Here is an 18736-nt window from a genome sequence, read left to right as displayed (position 1 = left end):
GGCCTGTGATTCAATTACTGATTATCGATACGTCTCAAATGATGTATGTTGAATCGATGCCCCTAAGAATCCATTAGTTCTCCCGTCTCTGCTAAACATGACCCTCCCGATCTAATGATTATCATGAAAAGTCAGCACACAAATATCAATATTAAAATTCTAAACCGTTTGTGTTTGTCTTATTACCGCAGTTTCCACCCCCATCATAATACAATACTTTTTTCAATTTCCGGTATTCCGTTTGCATCTGCTGATAACGTAATATTTTTGCCTCTTCCATCTCCAGCCATGGCGGAGTTAGACTTGAGTCTGAGCGACGCTCTGGTGGACAGTGCTCCGCAGCAAGGTCCAGAAAGCCGGGTGGAGAGGGATTTTGTGGCTCAGTTGGAGGCGGAGACCTTTGATGATCAAATCGGGGAGACTGTGGGCAAGACGGACTACATCCCTCTGCTGGACAACGATGACGCCAGTGCGGGTGAGTGAGTCTTGCATGGTGGGCGACATTTTGGTCTACAAGGAGAGACAAAGCTTAAATGTCCAACAGTGAAAGTGAAATAAAGTGAACCCCCGTTTATTGAGGTGGTGGGGGGCGGTGGGCGGGGCCTACATGCCTAATGCCATACATAGTCGAGTTAATAGAGTTGCATGGATGTTACTTTTATGACTAACCTTCCAAAAACTGCTGCTTTGATCCACATGAAGTGGCAAAACATGAAAGCAGAGCACTTCAACAATTTTTAGTTTAGTAATTTTATATTTGCGGTGGTATGGCCATGTTCCATTTCAACCATTATGTACGCTTAATGTCAACTTCATATTAAACAGCACCTTTCTGTTTTTTTTGTCACATTTCTGTTCATGTTAGTGTTTACTTATTATTCAATTTTCCATGTTCGCTTGCTCCTTTATCTTCACTACTGCATGCTAATGTTTGTCGTTGTTGTCATTTGGTAGTTTACGTGCAGTCGTAACTACGTTGCAGGTCTGATTTGTTTTTTGTCATCTGGCAATCCATTTTCCTCAACAGTGAGCCTCATCTGTTTGCTTTAAACCCCCTGAGCATGCATAAGCATGATATTTTGTTTTATGTAATACTGTATGAACCGCAGATGCCCTTAAATGACGGACGGTATCAGGCACTGCTGGACCCTTGCTGCCATTCTGGATCTGCTTGGATGTCATTCAGCCACTGGGCGTATCGTCTGAGGATAAACAGACTCGCGGCCACCGCTTTGAATATACTAGCTTGCTGGTGATTGTGTATACTTTAAAGTTGTGTCCCCACACGGAGCAATTACCATCCAGATGGTCACGGCTTGAGTTTTGACCCTTCTGGACACAAATAATGATCTTCGATTTGTTGCCGCCATTCAATTGGTTATGTTTTCATTTGGGTCGGTTTGGTCTTGTATGTGTTCTTTTTAAAATGGAATTCAACACGTTATCGCATTTTATTGTGCAAATTAATCAAGTTATTGACATGCTCTGTGAAGTCTCACTTTTTATTCTCTCGGTTGAATTGAATTAAATTTTTGGCACAAATCTTTACACAAACTAAAAATGCCAAAGATCCTAAAAAGTTAAACGTTAAAGGTAACTGATGGGTAGGATTGCTTTGGATTACGAGTTCTAATTCAATATGAATAGATATTGCCAGGTAGATACTGGCTATCAAGTAAACAACGCGACAGCTAAACCGGCGATGACTCAGCTCTCAGGGCTGTTGTGGCTCGTCAGACACTCGGGTCAGACAGTCAGACTGTGTATGTGGGCAACTGGTCAGTGACAGACAGCTACGGGACAGGCTGTGGGGGGTGTTGCCAGTGATCAGCTCTGGCGTGCTTTGCACATTTGGACAAATGCAGACATGCTGACATGCAGTGCCAAACAGCAGGGTGAGGCAGTCTGCTTGTTATTGTCCTCTCTCTGCGGGCAACTTGTATGTTGAAAGTGATTTCTTTTTTTTTTTTTTTTTTTTTTTTTAAATACTGCTTCAACTAGTCACATTTATTCACATGCACTCATAGCATCGTGTATGTATGAGTGCCACATTTATATATGTGTGTGTTTCTGTGTGCTCTTGCATGGGTTTAATTTACTTCACGATTTGTGTTACAGGTTGTTGAAAACTGGTGTGGTCTCGGGAACATGGCCTATTTTCTTTGTTGCTCATCACTATAAAACATTTATGGATTATAGTTGAAATACTCAAACGCATTCACAATTAAGGGTTTCATTTCCTGGGTGTCTGAAAAACCGTAAAATGTTTCTGACGGTCTTTGCTGAAAATATACAAAGCATGAAGAATTACAGCATACCTAACTCGGGTTATTTTGGGGGGGAAATGAGAATGTCATGCCCACCTGTAGATGTTAGATTGCAAACTGACAAATTATTCTCTTTTTTTTTTTTAAATATTTGTTTATGTAATTTCTCACTTGTTGCTCATTATTCACTCGCCTTGTAATCTGCTCCAAAGTGTCTCAAGCATTGACATTTGAGAATCTTAGACCTTTTGTTGTCACACCTGCCCTTGTTTACATTTCTGCCCCAATTAATTTGGTACTTTGACTCGCGGCCTGTTTAACTCATTGAGTTGTGTGTGGACGTGAATGCTAAATCAAGCGCAGTGACCTGGCATCCTCTCACAGTCACACAGCTTCATCTTGCTCTTGCTCCTGCATCCCGCACTGGTACCAGCCAATGTGCTGGTCCATGTGGTATTAATAGAATTCATACTGTGGTTGTGCCCAGTGACTGTAATGAGGCGCCCTTTTAACGAGACTTGTGGTTTCAGGGTCAGTGGTGCCTCTTTATTTCCAGGCTCAGTCATATTTCTGTTTCTGAAATCTGCACGATACAAGGGGGATTTTTTTTTCTCTCTTTAAGATCGGCCAGTCAGATGGATAGTAATGTGTTTGCTTGTTTCTGTGCTTCCGTGTATGTGTATATGTGCACACACAGGTGCAGCATTGGAAAATGGAGAACAGCAAGCTCAGGGGGTGCAAAAGCCCGGTAAGAGAGATCCCACAGTTCCCTCTGCCACCAAAGTGAAATCGCTGCAGTCTCTATATCATCTGCAAATGCCATTCACGGCCATAGCCTGTCTTTGTTTGCAATCGTTTACATCTCTCGTCATTGTCAAATTTACATTCTGCTATTGTTTTGACCGTGCGAAAAGCAATGAAACCAAACCCAAGTTTTTAGTGCATGATATTATGAAAATTGAAAATAAATCTCCTTTAATGATAGAGAGGAATTTTACTGACTAACACCCCCTGAAAAATGTTCAGCAGTCTAGAATGCGAAAGGAATATTTGATTGGTTAAAGTTCTTGTTTTGGCAAACATGACTAATCGGAACACTCGTGACAAGCCCAATTGCGCCTTGCAGCTCACTCCAGTTTATGCATAGTTCATAGTCCGTTTGATAAATACAGTAGATGCCCTGATAAAACAAAAGAAAAATAGATTTTTAAAAAAATCAAGGAAAGGAAATGTAATTTTTGGTTTCACGACCGCCTTGCTGCCTTATTCACGTTCTGTGTTTTTTGGTGCATAAGGCTACTGGGTGCCTCAGTAGGGATAAATGTCGGTGACAGTGTTCTGCATGTTAAGTCGCCTGCCTGTCGTCTCTCGCTGCTTTGCATGGCATGATGGAATGGGCAGCTTGTGTCGCCATGGTTACCAAGCTGCGTGCCTGTGCATGGTTTATGTTAGTATTTGAGAGTCATTAATTGGAACACACCAAGCCGGTTCCCCATACTGTATGAGTTTTGTATATTTGAGTTTGGATTTATTTATTTATTTTATTTTATTTTTTTAAGTAATGCACCAAGTGTTGAAAAGGCATCTGGACTGCACATCTAGGTGCATCGGATCAGTCACTAGGGATGTGAGTTGTTAGTTGGTTGGGGAATTGAGAATGTATCCTTGCAGTTTAGGCACAGCCGTGCATGTATTTTTTGCATGTTAGGATGTATTGTCGCTGCTCAATAACTGCCGATTAGCCAAAATCTTTTCAAATATTTTTTTAAATAATTGCAATGAAACATTCACAGTTTTACTAATGCTTTATGTATGTCTTGATTTTTTTTTTTTTTTTTTTTGCATTTGTGATTGAATTTATGCTATTTATGCAACTTGACTAATTCCTTTCTTTCCTTTTCCCCTGTATTCCCTTCTTCCCCTACTTTCACATCAATTTTGCTTTTTTTTTTTTTAAATTCATCCCGCAATATTTTTTTTTTTACATATTTTTTTCAACTGCTACCATTACAAATTCTTTACTTTGCTTCCCATCCCCCACATTTTCCTCTCTCTCTCTGCAATCCCTAATGCTTCAGAGGACTAGATCCCGCCTTCATCGCCACACTGACTGCCCATCAACTGTTTCTGCTTCGAAGCACCTATTTCCCTCGGCAACTTTTACACAAACACTATCCTCTCCTACCAATGTCTTCCTTAATTCAGCAATGGGGAAAACTTTGAGATTCAAATGATTGCACACGACATACATATGCAAATATACAGTTGCGCCTGTTTTACTCTTGAAGGTTTACATGTGCAAAAACTGACACAAACTTGATAGATGTGGAAGCTGATCTATTAACCAGGACTGCTTCTACAAAATGTGCTCAATCGCTTTTCAGTTTATTTTATAGGAGTATATTCAAATAGATTAATCATATCTGAGTCAAATTGCACTAGCTGATTTTGCATCCTTAAATAGCGAGTGTGAAAGGTACGGGCAAACCAATGAGAGGTGACAGGGAAGAACTTCTCCACTCGCTGAACATTTTTGAGATGCCGATCAAAATCATCTCGACAATTCATCAGCGTAAGCAATGCTGTTTTGAAACTTCCGAGTGATTTGGATCCAGTCACAAGAAGGCGTCATGCAGTCTTGTTTGTTTCTTCCACAAACACTTCTAATTACATAAATTCAACTTTTGGAGAAAAAAAAATGTTGCATGGTGAGCAATGCCCTCTTTTAAATATGGGATAGGAACTCTCGGCATGTTTCATGTGCAAAAGTATCGCCGCGGAGAGGACAAGTAGTTGACATCATATCCACTGTTTAGTTTCGCCGCTCTTTTTACATCTCTTGCCAAGAGCACACTAGTGCCCGCTATTTGCGATCTTAGTTGCAAATCAACTTCAGTCTGACACATAGACAAATAGACACCAGCCGTAATCTTAGCATCATCCCAACTAAACTTTATCCCATACATTATTTGTCCCCATTTGAACAAGTCAGCCACAATCAACCGGTAGTAAATTTGTCCTCAGTCATGGACAATTTCTTAACCAGATAAAGACGCACTCATGCACAACTTTGCTCAAAGGCGTCTCTGCAACCTTTCAAACTGATTCACCAATGCTGTGAGACTCATCTGTCAACACCCGGTAGCGAGGCTGTCTTGCACACACACACACGCACCCCCATGCACGGTGTGTGTCGGAGAGAATATGTGTGTATAAATATCCTCACTGACTGATTATTTATACTTGTGACAACACGTGTATTTTATTGAAGTGCTACTCATGCCTCTTGTGTTGATTATCTTTCCCGAAATTATTTGTCTGAAGTTCTGGATTTCATCCTTCCTTTGCACTAGTCTAATTCTTTAACCAAATAAATGATGCTTTAAAATACTGTCATTTGACAATCAGTATCACTAAGAATGTTAATAGAAGTTTGTTAGCTTAATTGTGTTGCATTTGACTGTGGTGGTCGATTTGTTAATTATTTAGGATGTTTTTTGTCCTTCTGTCATTCCTATGTGAGGGGTTTCTCATTTTATTCTTTCTTTAGTCACTGTATCAGCTCCTAGCAATATTCCCTCCCCCCAAAATAAAAAAAAAAAAATATATATATATATATATATATATATATATATATATATATATATATATATACATATACATATATATTCATATTTTACACAGTACATATCTTTTTATTTTTGTTCGAGATTTGATCTCAGTATGTCTCCCAAGGAAGGGGAAATTGCGAGTGATCAAAAATATATTTCTTCGGTTCATTGTAATGGGAATGAGCACTATTTCAGTTCATGAAGCAATTTCCACAATTTAATTTTACCGTCCACAAGCCGACCAAAGAACTCTACTGCTACCAGCACCTTAACTAAAGTGCCAGTTTAGGGTGGATATTTTCTTTTTTTTTTTCCTCGACAAAAATGTGAATCCTACAGCTTGATGGAAATTTGCTGTAATTATCTGTATGGATTGGTTGTCCTGATTCCAGTGTGAAGGTCCTGTACGCCAAAACCTTGGAATATGAACGCTCAAAGCAGATGAGTCTTGACAGATGATTTATAGACAAGCACCTTCCATCTCTGAATTAATAAGACCAAATCATGTATGTGATGAAACCTGTCCTCTTTTCGGTTCATTTGGGTATTCCACCCAAGATTCTTCCTCTCCTACACTTGCCTTTCTCTGCCCACATATTGTGCTAATAAACTGCAACCTAACACACTCACCTTGTCTTTGGCATCTTTCTTCTAACCATTCTTTTCTCTAATATCTGAAACTGCTTATTGTTACCTTTCTGTTTCCGTCCTTGAAGCCATCTCGGTAATAATGTTTGTCTTTGTATACAACAGCACCTCATCCTCTCGGATTTAGAAGGAGTCTCATTTCTCAATGTAAAAGCTTAATGATTGCTATGTGCCTACAATGAAAAGCTTTTCGATTGTTCTGCATTTAAATTAGTCTTTGGTTGGAAAAACTATCTTAATTTTGCTCACAGAAGCTGTGAGAATTAGTCACGTTGCAATTAAATATCCGCTTGGAGAAATTGATTGATAAATGGAGTATAAGTGACTTGAAATGATGATTTGGTCGAAATTTCTGGATGCATCTCCCCTTTTAATATGGCGGTTTAATCCCCAAGCTTGAGGGGAGAGAAAGCGAAAGCCGCTTTCTATTAAGTTGTCTCTTTTGACAGAATACTTTTCATCTTGTCTGAGCGTTTTGCACATGTGAACGTGTGGGTTTAAAGAGGGGGGAAAAAAGCTTGGCTTTTTTTGTCTCCCCAAAAAAAGGTATCCAGAATTTAATAGCTCTGAGATGATGGCTCAATGCAGAGCTTTAGAGTTTGTTTTTTTTTTTTTTGATTTTGGAGGATGAGAATAATTTTATTTGCCGCAAGATGATGTACCCCATGTTTTGGGGAAATCTTAGCATTTATCATGCATTGTCAGCAGTGGCCGAAACAGAATCAACACGTTATTTTAAGATATCTTATGTTTGATCGTGCCTGCGCCCAATAATACAGTGAGCCTTATGTATGTGTTAAATACAGAAATAGCACCCGTAACTGAGACAGCGCCTTTTAATGCGGTGCCTTATGGTCGTGAAAATATGATAACTGTACTCAACTTAATATAGACATTTAAACATTCCCTTGTGTCACATTTTCCTAATTGCGTAACCTTAGCGCTACAAGATCAAACATCAGCATGGCCAACTAACAATTGGTGGCTTACTGTGCACCTGTTTGCTTCATCTGTGGAGTTGACGTGCAATTGACTTCACAATCCCTACTTGTGAACGTTAGAGACGCTCATCTCGGCTTAAACAAATATCCATGACTTGCTGAAAAGCATGGCGGCTTCAAATGCAAATTTGAGCAACCCAGATTGCTGGAACCAAGAAATGGGTTTGCTGAATTTCACATGAACAGTCAAGAGTAGGGAAATTGAGAAAGCTAGAAGATAGAGGACTCTTTATTTCCATTGTGATTTATTGACGGGAGAATGACAAGTCTTTGAATTTATAGAAAAGCCTCCGCCAGAAAGACATGCACGCACGCCACGCACGCCGAAGGGATGCTGTCATATCCAGTGCACCTTGCTTCTCGAGGAAAAGCGAGTTTTAATTCAATGCTGTATACAGCATTGTGACGTTTCAGGGCTCGGGGCGCACACGCACATTATTTTGCTTTTTAGGAAACACATTGGGTATGACAAGATCTTATCCCAGCACGCATGGTGCTCGAAGCATGTGACATGCTTGTTTGCCAGTTTTTGTAAATGCTATTGTCAAACGCTAGGATAGCATGCGATGGTTCAAGCTTGCGAATAAGGTAAGCTTCAAAATGACAATTAGTGCAGAAATGAAATGAAACTAAATTTGACCCGGACTGCTTTGTCGGCTCAATGAGCTCACAAAATAACAGCGTGGTCAACACCTCATCATGTAATTGGTGATTTGACAAGTTCACCCCAAGAAGATCTTAATTAAATGTGTGGTGAAGTTAAGTGACACTGCTAGCAGCAGCCAGGTTTTTTTTATTTTTTTTTATTTGCCCTATTGTGTCAAATGTCGGTTACCACTGGCAGTTCAACTATGCAGGGTTCATTGTGTCATTTCTTGTCTCGTTAAATGACATCTCATCGTTATCACACACACACACACACATACCTGAAAAGTGTGTCACTAAAGCAAATACTCTCCGCTAGTGAGTTGCTTCTCTATATCTAGTGATGATCAATAGCGTGCAATTCTAGTTTAAGTATTTATCAAATGTGGTGGGTAGTCCTCAACTATTTATCAAACCTGATGTGGCTGAGCAAGAGCGACGGCAAAAAGCACGAGCTAAATTTGACCAGATTAAATATAATTTGGCCGAGCTTTGATTTCTAAAACTAGCAGGTCACGGCTTTGCCTCCGGGTGTGTTCAGACTTGACCATTCATTCAGCTGAAATCCGAAAGTGCGTCAGTTAAATGTATCACTAAATGAGTGAGGCAGTCGTGGATGCAAGATTTTTGCTTGTTGAATGTGTTTGGAGTTGATTTGTTGAAACAACCATTTTGGCCTCATTTCATATTACATTAATCAATATTAGATTACACATTTTGGGTTTATGCTAATATAAATGCAAATGAGGCAGATAATCAAGACTTTGACTTCTCGTCTGTTAAGCTTTCTCTACCATAATGTCAAATTTCTACACAAACAAGCATGACGTAAATCATAAATCAGATTTATAGCAGTAATGCAAACAAATCTGAAGTTTAATCTTGTTAAACTCTAAATATAGACACTATATTACCAATTAAGTAAAATGTATTTTTAAAAATAAAGATGAGCTATGGACCGAGATGGAGCAGCTTTTTTTTTTTTATTATTATTTTTTTCCAGGGTTTGTTTTCAAAATTCCATTCATTGCATTGTTGACTTGATTTGGATTTCTTGTGCAACCCTAATCCATAATTTGTGATAAGTAGGCATAACAACACCGTGGTAGAAAAAAAAAAACTGATTTGATAAATGCTCAGCAAGCATGAGCGTGCATGGAATGGTGCACGTGAAATAAGGTTAAAAAAAAAAAAATGTTGATTCAAGGTGAATTCTGACTGCAGGAAGATGTCGTTAAATAAGCAGGAGAGCGGGTCGATGACCTCTAAAAAGAATTGCAATCTGTCCCTTTGATGAAGCATCACAATGTGCCCGTGGTGCCGAGGCAACGCTGACACAAGGTGCATAGCGAGAGCAGGGTGAGACTAAGGTCAGCTGGAGGACATTCAACCATCCTGATGGCTTATCCCTGATTAGATCGTTTTGGTAAAGCTCACCGATATCATCCGGAATCTGGGATGGAAATCGGTTGAATAATTCCTAACTTAGTTTGGTATAAATTTGGTATGCCAGTGATATAACAATAAATACATGTAAAAAAAAAAAAAAGAGAGATTTTGTCCCGATGCCTGAGTATTCTTACGAAATGGTTGAGTGTGACGTCAACAAGTTGGACAGCTCAGCATCCGCCTGCTTCCTGCCATCGTTCCACTTCAACGATTTCATAGACACATTGTTCACTGTAAACTCACCAAATATTTGAAATGTTAATTTGAAATCCCCAGGATACACTCTTTAGCCGCAGTGTTTCCGAATCAATCATTGACCCTTGTCCTATGCGCTTTTTTTTTTTTTTTTTTTGCCTTTTGTTGAGGCAAACAATAAGCCCCTTTTCCGCGGCTGCTTTGCATGTCTGCATGTGGAAGTGTTTGTGACTTTGGTTGGCATCCTGTCTGTTCGCCTCACTGTCATCCTGTGGATGCTGCTGGGAGAGGAGTGCCATTGGCGCCTCTCTCCTTCTCTTTTCTGCCCTCCTCCCTTCGTGGACGTCCTTCCTGCGGATTCTCATTCTTAAAATCCCCAATAACATCTTACGATAATGTGGTCCGCCTCATCCTTCTCCCTTCTACCCTTTGTGTCTTCCCCGCCATCTTCCTCGTCTCCTGTCAGTCAAATTGATCATCTTGCGTCAGTTGATCAGTTAGTTCGCGGTCTGATCCTCGCAGTCGCTTGTCTGGCGACTGGGTTGGGTTGAAGGCATTTACTAGTCAGGGAGGCAAGGGGAGGTACTAGTGGCCACGACCCGGGACGTCACACCCAACCCAGACGGCCCTGACTGCAATGGCACTCTTGTTTTTGTGTGTGCGTGTGTGTGTGCATGCGACCGGGGGTTCAAAGTGTTAGTAGCTCAGTCAGCTGAGGCGGCAGTGAAGACTGAGACAAAGGCACTCACCCGCATATAAGAAATTTCCCTAAACAGTCAGTTCAATGGAACAGGGACATCATTTGGGAGACCTGCTGACAGGTGAGAGTTTGGGTACATGATCAGCTATTCCTGATGGTTTATATTTTGTTCATGTCCGGTGCACATTTTGGATAAAAGCATGTTGTCAGCAACACTTATTCCAATGTTTTCTGTGTTACTGCAGGTTGTAAAGTGACCACAGGGGGGCAGACATCAAAGTCACTCGCAGAGCATCGGGGAGATGGGCAGTCGCACAAAGTTGATCCGCAGCAGTTCTTGGAAGCAGACTTCTTATCTGGTATGAAGGAAAGATTTGCTAATCCAATGCTCTTAACATATTTGTCAAATAGTATTCCAGCAGTTCATAGATAACAAACTAGTATTTTTTCACGTAGCTCCTCCCAATTCACAAACTGACGTTCATTGGCGCTCAAGTTTTGTCGAAGCTAACCGCAGCTTTGCTTTCCAGTGAAATATTTAAATGGATTTGGCTTCTATCTTCTTCTGTCAAGATTTTTTCTCCCCTCTCAAAATTCAAATCCTCAAATGGTCCTTATGAGACGTTTTGGGGATTATTGTCACATATGGAGACAGAACCTATTGGTTGCAGCTTTTAACCGATTGTACAGTAAAGATGTGCTAGTGTGGTTTAATCAATCAATAATCATTATTACAAATGGTATAGCCTTCATCCTATAATATGTTTTGCCCAACCCTAACCATATCCTGCATCTTTTTTTTTTTTCTTTTTAAATGCCACTCCCAATGTTATTCGTTTGGCTTTTCCTCTCTCATTAGTCCTCTCCCTTCTTCCCTTCTTTTTGTTCTTATGACTTCCTCCTGATGGTTCCCCTTTCCTGTCAGCCTCCATGGGAGGTTACTCAGACCCTCTAACCTCCCCTTCCAACCCTGTCCAAATGATACATTCAGGCCTGACGGGATTATTTTCAGGTATACTACAAGTGGGTCTCAGAATCTGTCGCTGTTGGCATGACATGCGCCTACAAACGCCGTTGTATGTACATTTAAGAGCACAACTGGATGTCGGCCAACTACTGGTGAACGGCGAGCTGCACAGTTATGCTCATAAGTTTAAATTCCCCGGGTATGTGATTTTTATTCATATTTGGAAGAGGTCAGAGATCTGATGATACTTTTTACTGTTCCACAAATTGCATACTATAAAGCTTGTAAGATAACGTGCAACCTTGTATTAATATTAGGAATGTAACGATGAACCAAAAATGGATTTAAAATCCATTTAAACGGCTTAAGAGGCGGCACAGTGCCCGACTGGTTAGCATGATGGTCTCACATTGCAGAGGTTGTGGGTTTGATTCCGGCTCTGTGTGGAGTTTGCATGTTCTCCCCGTGCCTGCGTGGGTTTTCTCCGGGTACTCCGGTTTCCTCCCACATTCCAAAAACATGCATGGCAGGTTGATTGGACTCTCTAATTTGTACCTAGGTATGAGTGTGAGCGCGAATGATTGTTTGTCTATGTGTGCCCTGCGATTGGCTGGCAACTAGTTCAGGGTGTAGCCCGCCTACTGCCCGAAGATAGCTGGGATAGGCTCTGATAATACAAAAAATGTAGTTAAACAGTCAAAATGAATCGTTCATTTCTAGTTATTTTTTTTTTTTTGTAAAATTACAAAAAGTTAGTTTCTCTAACGAGAACAAAGCGATGCAGATAAGATAAAGAAAAAAAGAAAAAATCCCACCAAATCGAAATCGGGAACTGAAAATCGAATCGAATCGGTGCTTGAGTGAATTCTCTAATTCATACCTTTATTACTACTAATTCTGACATGACATTGCTATTTCACAACTCTCTCATTCAGTTTGTCATTTTATAATCACACAATTGCACTGCTTAATACTATTCAGACAAATGGCTCATGGCGACCTCTACAGTACAAACAAACACGCAATCGCACACATTATATGATATGAGGCTGAGTTCTGCCTTTCACCATGCCAACCTCTACATACTCAGATGTCATTGTTGCTTTGATGAGTCTTGGCGACGCTGGGACCCTGAATCGCTGCTCCAGGCTTCAACACACATACATTTGATGTTTTGTCCATGAAAGTACATATTACCCTCAAACACAATTTCGCCCCACAATTTTCCAAATTTTATTATTCATATTATAGATTTTCTAACATGAAAAAGCATTATGACGTATTCGGCGTGACACACATCTGAACATTCGGTTTGCATCTCTTGTTTCTCAGGTTTGACCCAGCCTGCAGGCCCTGGGTTGAACATCGAGGGGGGGACTGCAACTCTCACTGCAGAGAAGCCTCCCAGTATTGCTGATCCTCTGCAGCCCGCACCCTCGGCTGGGTCAGAGGCCCCGAAAAAGCACAGCCCCATGCTGCCTGAACCGCAAGCTCCTCGCAGCTCGCTGGATCTGTCAGCAGGTAACACGTGCACATTTACTGGCATGTCACCAACATTTTTGTGTTTGCTTGGATAGCAAGATGGAGCTTCACTTTTGGATAAAGGTTCCCCGATGAAAATTTAAGTCATGTAATTTCATGATTTTGCTATTTAATTTAAATGATGTCCTTGCAGCATTCTGAGTATTTTTATTATTATTATTTATTTTATTTATTTTTTTGTCAAATATAACAAACATGACTGCAGTTGTTTCTCCACTGGAGGCATTACGCCGATCGGCTGTCTGTCTTCTTTACGCGAGCTTCTTCCTCTCGCACGCACACCAGCTCAGATCAGATTTAAACATCGGGCTCGAGGTCGATTCACATCTGATGCTGTCATGTGTATCGTATCCAACTTTGCAGTAGCCTCTAGTACTGCTTTCATGTGTTTGCGTGTTATGTATTTGTGTTTATCCTACATAGGAGAGCTTTCTGCGCTAGTTGCTGTCCTGCTGCACTCTTGCATGCTAAATATCCACCAACTTTATTTCAAGGTCACCTTCCAGGAATTAATGCCAGACCCTCCACGTGATGAATCTTCCAACTTTATCTCATGGGCTCCTAGCAGACGCCTTGCTCACATTTTTACTGAGATTTAGAGTTTAATTGTGATTTAGGGGTGCAAACACATCGTTTCATTGTTGACAGTGGCAGATTGCGATGAAGTGGCGACCACATGAGTATTGACGGATGAAAATGAATTCTAAATTGCTCTTGTGTTCTTTAGCAGTGAGATATTGTTAATTTTTTTTTCCATGTTGTTCTTCAACATAACGAAGTTGTGTAAGACATGATTTGAGTCCCACTGAACACTTTTCAGCTTGTCCCAATTATAGTGCACATGCAGCACAATTGTGTAGGCTTGTTCTTGGATTTGAAAGCCCTCCAGGGAGGCCGGACAGATGTCCCATTTATTGGTATTAAATGAATGTCTATTTTCGTCTCTGTGCACTGGAGCTAAGAGTAACTAAGATGAGCTCAACTTCAGATGCTCAATTGTAATATTTTTAGAAAGAAATGCAAATTGGCACGGGTTTGTGGTTGCCAAATGTGGACTCCCAAGTCCAAAATAAAATGAAGTTAAATTCATTAGAATTGTGCATATTGCGATTAAATGTAGAATGTGTTTGAAGCCTTTATATTGCTATGTTGTTCAGCATATTTTTTTTCACCCCAAACCTAACAACCCCAACCTTAAATTCTCCCCTTTCCACCTACAACAAGGTGCCTTAGGTGACTGCTGGCCAGACCCGATTGCCTGCCTATCGACAGACCTCCCTTTCACCCCCAGTGTCACCTCTGTGATCAGTCGTCATGCTAACAATCTCGCAATGATTCGCAATGACCCACCTCAGTCCTTGCCCGGCAGAGAAAGCACCGCTTATGCCGGAGGCGACGAAAGAGACGGAGAGGAATCAGACCGAAAACAGAAGAAAAAGAAGAAAAGGAGACAGAAAGAGGAGGGCTCTCACGAACACTTTGAAAGCAAGGGTCACCTTGAAGCCCAGTCGCCGGGAGAAAGCATTCCCCCCACGGAGTTGTTCCAACAAAGGCCTGAACCGAAACGTGAAAGCGGAGAGGGTGGATGGGAGGAACAAATTTGGAAGAGCGGAGGACGAGGTAAGAAGGGCAAAAGCAGGAAGAAGATTCCTGAAGAGTGGGAAGTGTCTCCGGAGCCATTTTTCATTTCATCCGCGGGTCAAATCCCCCAAGAAGCGATGCACGATCTTGGAAGTTCAACTCTAGCAAGCATGGAAGTCTCCTTTGCTGACACAAATACCAGCCAGACCCCCTGGAAAGAGGAGATCTTCCCAGAGGAGGGCCTCGTGCCTTCTTCGCTTTCCCATGATATTTTAGTTCCCGCACCAGTTTCCATCAGCCCGCTCGTCTTAAACAGCGAGCTGAAAGCGACAGCAGCTCCGTTCACGATGCCCTCGTCTACCGGCGCCGGGCCGGTTGACTCCTTCCCCGCGGCCTCTAGTCCTGGCGAATCGTTCAAAGTGCTGATCGACACTGAAAATGTTGACTCGGGTGACATGGTCGACAGTGGGATGTTTGACAACACGAGTTCCTTCCAAGAGCCGGTTATGCAAGGCCTAGTCGACATCGATACTTCTCCTTTCAGCCCTTCATCCCAGCCGGGCGCGGCCCTTTCCACCAACGGCGAGGTGTTTGCGTCGGCCCCGCCCCTTTCGCCTTCAGATGCTTCGTGGCTCCTGAACAACTCCCACGCTAGCGTCAGCAGCGAGCCGTTTGACTTCAGCGACGTGAGCCCATCCTGCCATTCTGTGCCCGCGAGCCTGCTATTTGACACCCCTTCTCCTGCCCCGCTGCGCTCGCCCAAAACCACAGCTCAGGAAGTCCAAACCAAAGAGCACAAAAATGAGCAGTCGGACAAGAAACAATCCAAGAAGTCTCGTTCTTCCTCTTCTTCCTCTGTGACGAGTCCCACCACCTCGGAGGCAAAGAAATTAACCCCCCGAGAATCTCCAAGTGGTAGCCCCGCTTCCTCCCCATCGGTCGCCTCACTTGGAATTCCAGCATCCGGTCTTAACCCGACAGCAAAGCCCTTCTTTCCCAGCTTTGCTGATACCGTGGAACAACCGAGTGCGGTTCCCCCCATCATCGAAGGTTGGTTGTGGATGAAATAGAGGTTAATTTGAGTGTTAGTGTGAAGAGTGAAGTTAATTACAATGTACTTATTAGTTATTAGCATGATGTGCGGTATTGCCATTTAGTAGATATGCATTTGTATTCTTTCTTGCATGGAGGTTTAATTCGTAAACCTTTTTTGGGGGGGGGGGGGGGCTTGCCCAGTTCAAAGTGTTTCTGTGTGACTAACGACTAAACTGGATTGCGTTACTTGAATCTGAGCGTGTCTTAAATCCTTATGAGAATGCATTGCACATTAACCATGTTTCATGACAGGTATGATGCTACTAACCAGTCAGGCAAATCTTCTCCTCAGTGAATCTCCTCTGTCGTTTCCCAAACCTTTTTTTTTTGTCCACTGATGTTCCATTAATGAAGTCATTTTTGTGTAACGTTTCCATTCCATTGAAGGGCTTGGATGTCACTATTTCCTTCCTCTGCGTCTATTAACTTTCTTGTCTTCTCTAGCAGCCTGTCTCTTTACACCTTTTCTTGAAATGAATCGTGATTGAAGTGATGTGATCTCTGGTTTGATATGTTTGTAAATTTGTGTGTTTTTCTTTTGTTGTTTGTTTTCAAGAAATTTCACATCTTTAATTATTTATATCTTTTACTTTGCATGCGCTGTGTCTGCTGACTTGGACACTTTGCCACTATAGGTGAGTCTCCTTTTATTTTCTTTATGTTTCTGGCCCATTTAACACAATTAATTTATCTATAATGCTAATGCCTATTCATGGTAACTAATTGTTGTGGGGGTTTTTTTGTACCTAGTGAAAATATGCCAGTTTTATTGTGTGCAGTATGATTGCACACACAGCAAATCCAATTTGGATATCGTGCGTGCATTCTTGTACAGTGTGCAGCTCCAAGTAGTTTGACAATGGCGTCGTGCACATTTCTTAACTTGCACCAAAGAAATATATGTGCGCCTTTTCTCTGAGGTGTACGTTGCTTTTCATCCCAGCATGATTGATGACGATACGAGTCGCTTTCCTTGTCATTTCCTCCCATTGGACATGATAATAAAGACAAAACAGGACTGCGGTTCAACACAGCAACAGCACCGCTGTGCATCATTATAAGGCTTAGCGAGAGGAGGAGACAAAAACTTGCAAGGACAGCTTTTCTATATTCAAAATTATTCAGCCGCCTTGCTGACAAGATGTTCAGGAGATTTGTTGTGATGGTGCGCAGGCATAACGTAATGGAAAGTAGCAGTCCAAGAGACTCTAAGACAAGTATTTATTAATTGCTTGAAAATAATTGAAGGGTTTAGTTCCCCTTTAACCTGGTGTCAGAATGTCTTGTCATTAAATCCTTTCAAGACATGTAGAGAACAATTACAATTTTGGAAGGGGTGATGACGTATTGATTAACAAAAAAATACATTTAATTGTATTTGAAGTCAGGGGCTGCACGCCAATGTAACTTGGGCCTTATCGACATTATATAATGTTCTGCCGTAATTCCCAAACCAGGGTAGCGCAAACTGCTGCTGTACAGTATGTGCGTGAAATTCAAGGCATCTCTGTCCACAGTGCTGAAATGTGAAATGAATCATGACCTGCTTTCTCCAGTTTGCCATTACTCATTCTAAAGTGAATTTTGTGAAAAATAAAAAAGAATGTACTTTTGTTAAATTACTATTCACCCCCTGGAATATATTGCATTTTAATTTCTGACTCCATAATATGAATTTTGTAATTTGCCATTAAACAAGTGGAGCAGATGTAATTAAGAAGTTAGCTTGGCAAGATTTTTTTTTTTTTTAAACTGTATAATTCACAGGCTACAAAATAGCAAGACATTCAGCTTTTGTCAGAATGAAAAGATAATGAGATGCTTCCATAAATGTGATAAAGGCGCTTGAGTCTGATTGAGACAACCACGGAGAGAACATTAAAACAGACGCTATCTGAAGCAGAAAATCCGCCAGTCGACAAAGCGGAAGATAAAGAAATTAATGGAAGCCGTTGTGGCAAGGATGGACGTCAAAATCCATGCGAAATATTGTCAAAGTCTCAAAAAAAAAAAGGCAAAGGATGCCGGTCATTTGTTTGGTTTATGAACAGATTTGCTTTTCATGCCTCAGCTGCTAAAGTTGTCCCCCACAAATAGGATTTGTCATTTTCTAGTTGTCTCCTTAACACGATTTCCTGAGTGACTGAAAAGCAGATTTTCACTCGTCATGAAATCATGTTCCTTCTTGTCTTTGCGGCTCTGCAAAATGAACAGTTCTCCAACGCAAGTGTTGCAGAATGGCAAATTGTAAATTTCAAGTTTATTCTAATAGACGGGCATGAATTCCCTTTGGCGGGGAGGCAAGAAGTGGCAGCTTTTATGAAGACATATAATCAATATTGTTGCTGTAGGAACGGCAAAGGACTTTGTGTTATTGATCTTCTGCACTGACGAAACAATTGTGAGTCATCACCAATTTATCATCGATGGTTTTCATCTAAAAAAAAATCAAATAAAAACGCTGCTTTGTATTGTCAATTGTCGTGGGGGAAAAAAATCCAATCTAGAAATATTTTACTGCGGCAATGGTCATGTTTGCTTTGGATTCGTGCTGTTTGCTCAGCAGACCTTCTCCATTTCGTGTCTTAATTACACAAGACAAACAAAACACAATAGGCGGCTGTATTTCCACCAGGAAGTGGGATCCATTACAGGTCCCGATGAATAAAGCTGTAGCCCGAACGCTTGGCTTGTGTGTGTCAAAACACGCGAGAACTTTTGTCTGCCGTCTGACACCCGTGAGTGACTTTTGCATTTATTAGGCACGTAAATTGGGAACTCCTTGTTTTACAAGTGATATATTTTAATAGATAATATATTCTGTTCATGTATATAATGTGTATTGTTAGTTAGGATGAAATAAGACAGTTCAGTTAAAAATAAAAAAAATAAAAAACATGTATGAATGGTTCAAAGGATCATCAAGGTCACCCACTCGGAGTCTTCTGGAATTTTTGCACAATATAACCATCGCCACCAAATGTGGCTGGAACAGGCACACAGCTGAGGAGTTGGTCACCATAGCAACAGGAGGC

General features: G+C 41.2%; 1 protein-coding gene across 6 annotated transcripts in view; it reads left to right on the top strand.

Annotated features, from left to right (window-relative positions):
* Positions 1–18736, top strand: part of LOC148318250 (uncharacterized) — a 49229-nt gene that overhangs the window by 12557 nt on the left and 17936 nt on the right. For 5 of the 6 annotated variants that reach the window (XM_088282617.1, XM_088282615.1, XM_088282613.1 and 2 more), the window contains exons 2-5: positions 287–475; positions 10762–10875; positions 12816–13004; positions 14250–15656. In XM_088282617.1, the coding sequence (XP_088138743.1) occupies positions 289–475; positions 10762–10875; positions 12816–13004; positions 14250–15656 (1897 nt within the window). In that variant the 5' untranslated portion in view covers positions 287–288. Of the gene's footprint in view, positions 1–286; positions 476–10540; positions 10638–10761; positions 10876–12815; positions 13005–14249; positions 15657–18736 lie in introns of those variants that run through there. The other variant, XM_088282616.1, reaches the window with a different exon arrangement.

Source organism: Idiotropiscis lumnitzeri, chromosome 19 (genome assembly GCF_059441095.1).
Source record: "Idiotropiscis lumnitzeri isolate Australia: NSW breed Sydney's pygmy pipehorse chromosome 19, RoL_Ilum_1.0, whole genome shotgun sequence".
In the NCBI taxonomy this organism is placed as follows: domain Eukaryota; kingdom Metazoa; phylum Chordata; class Actinopteri; order Syngnathiformes; family Syngnathidae; genus Idiotropiscis; species Idiotropiscis lumnitzeri.
This window is presented reverse-complemented; position numbering and strand designations above follow the sequence as displayed.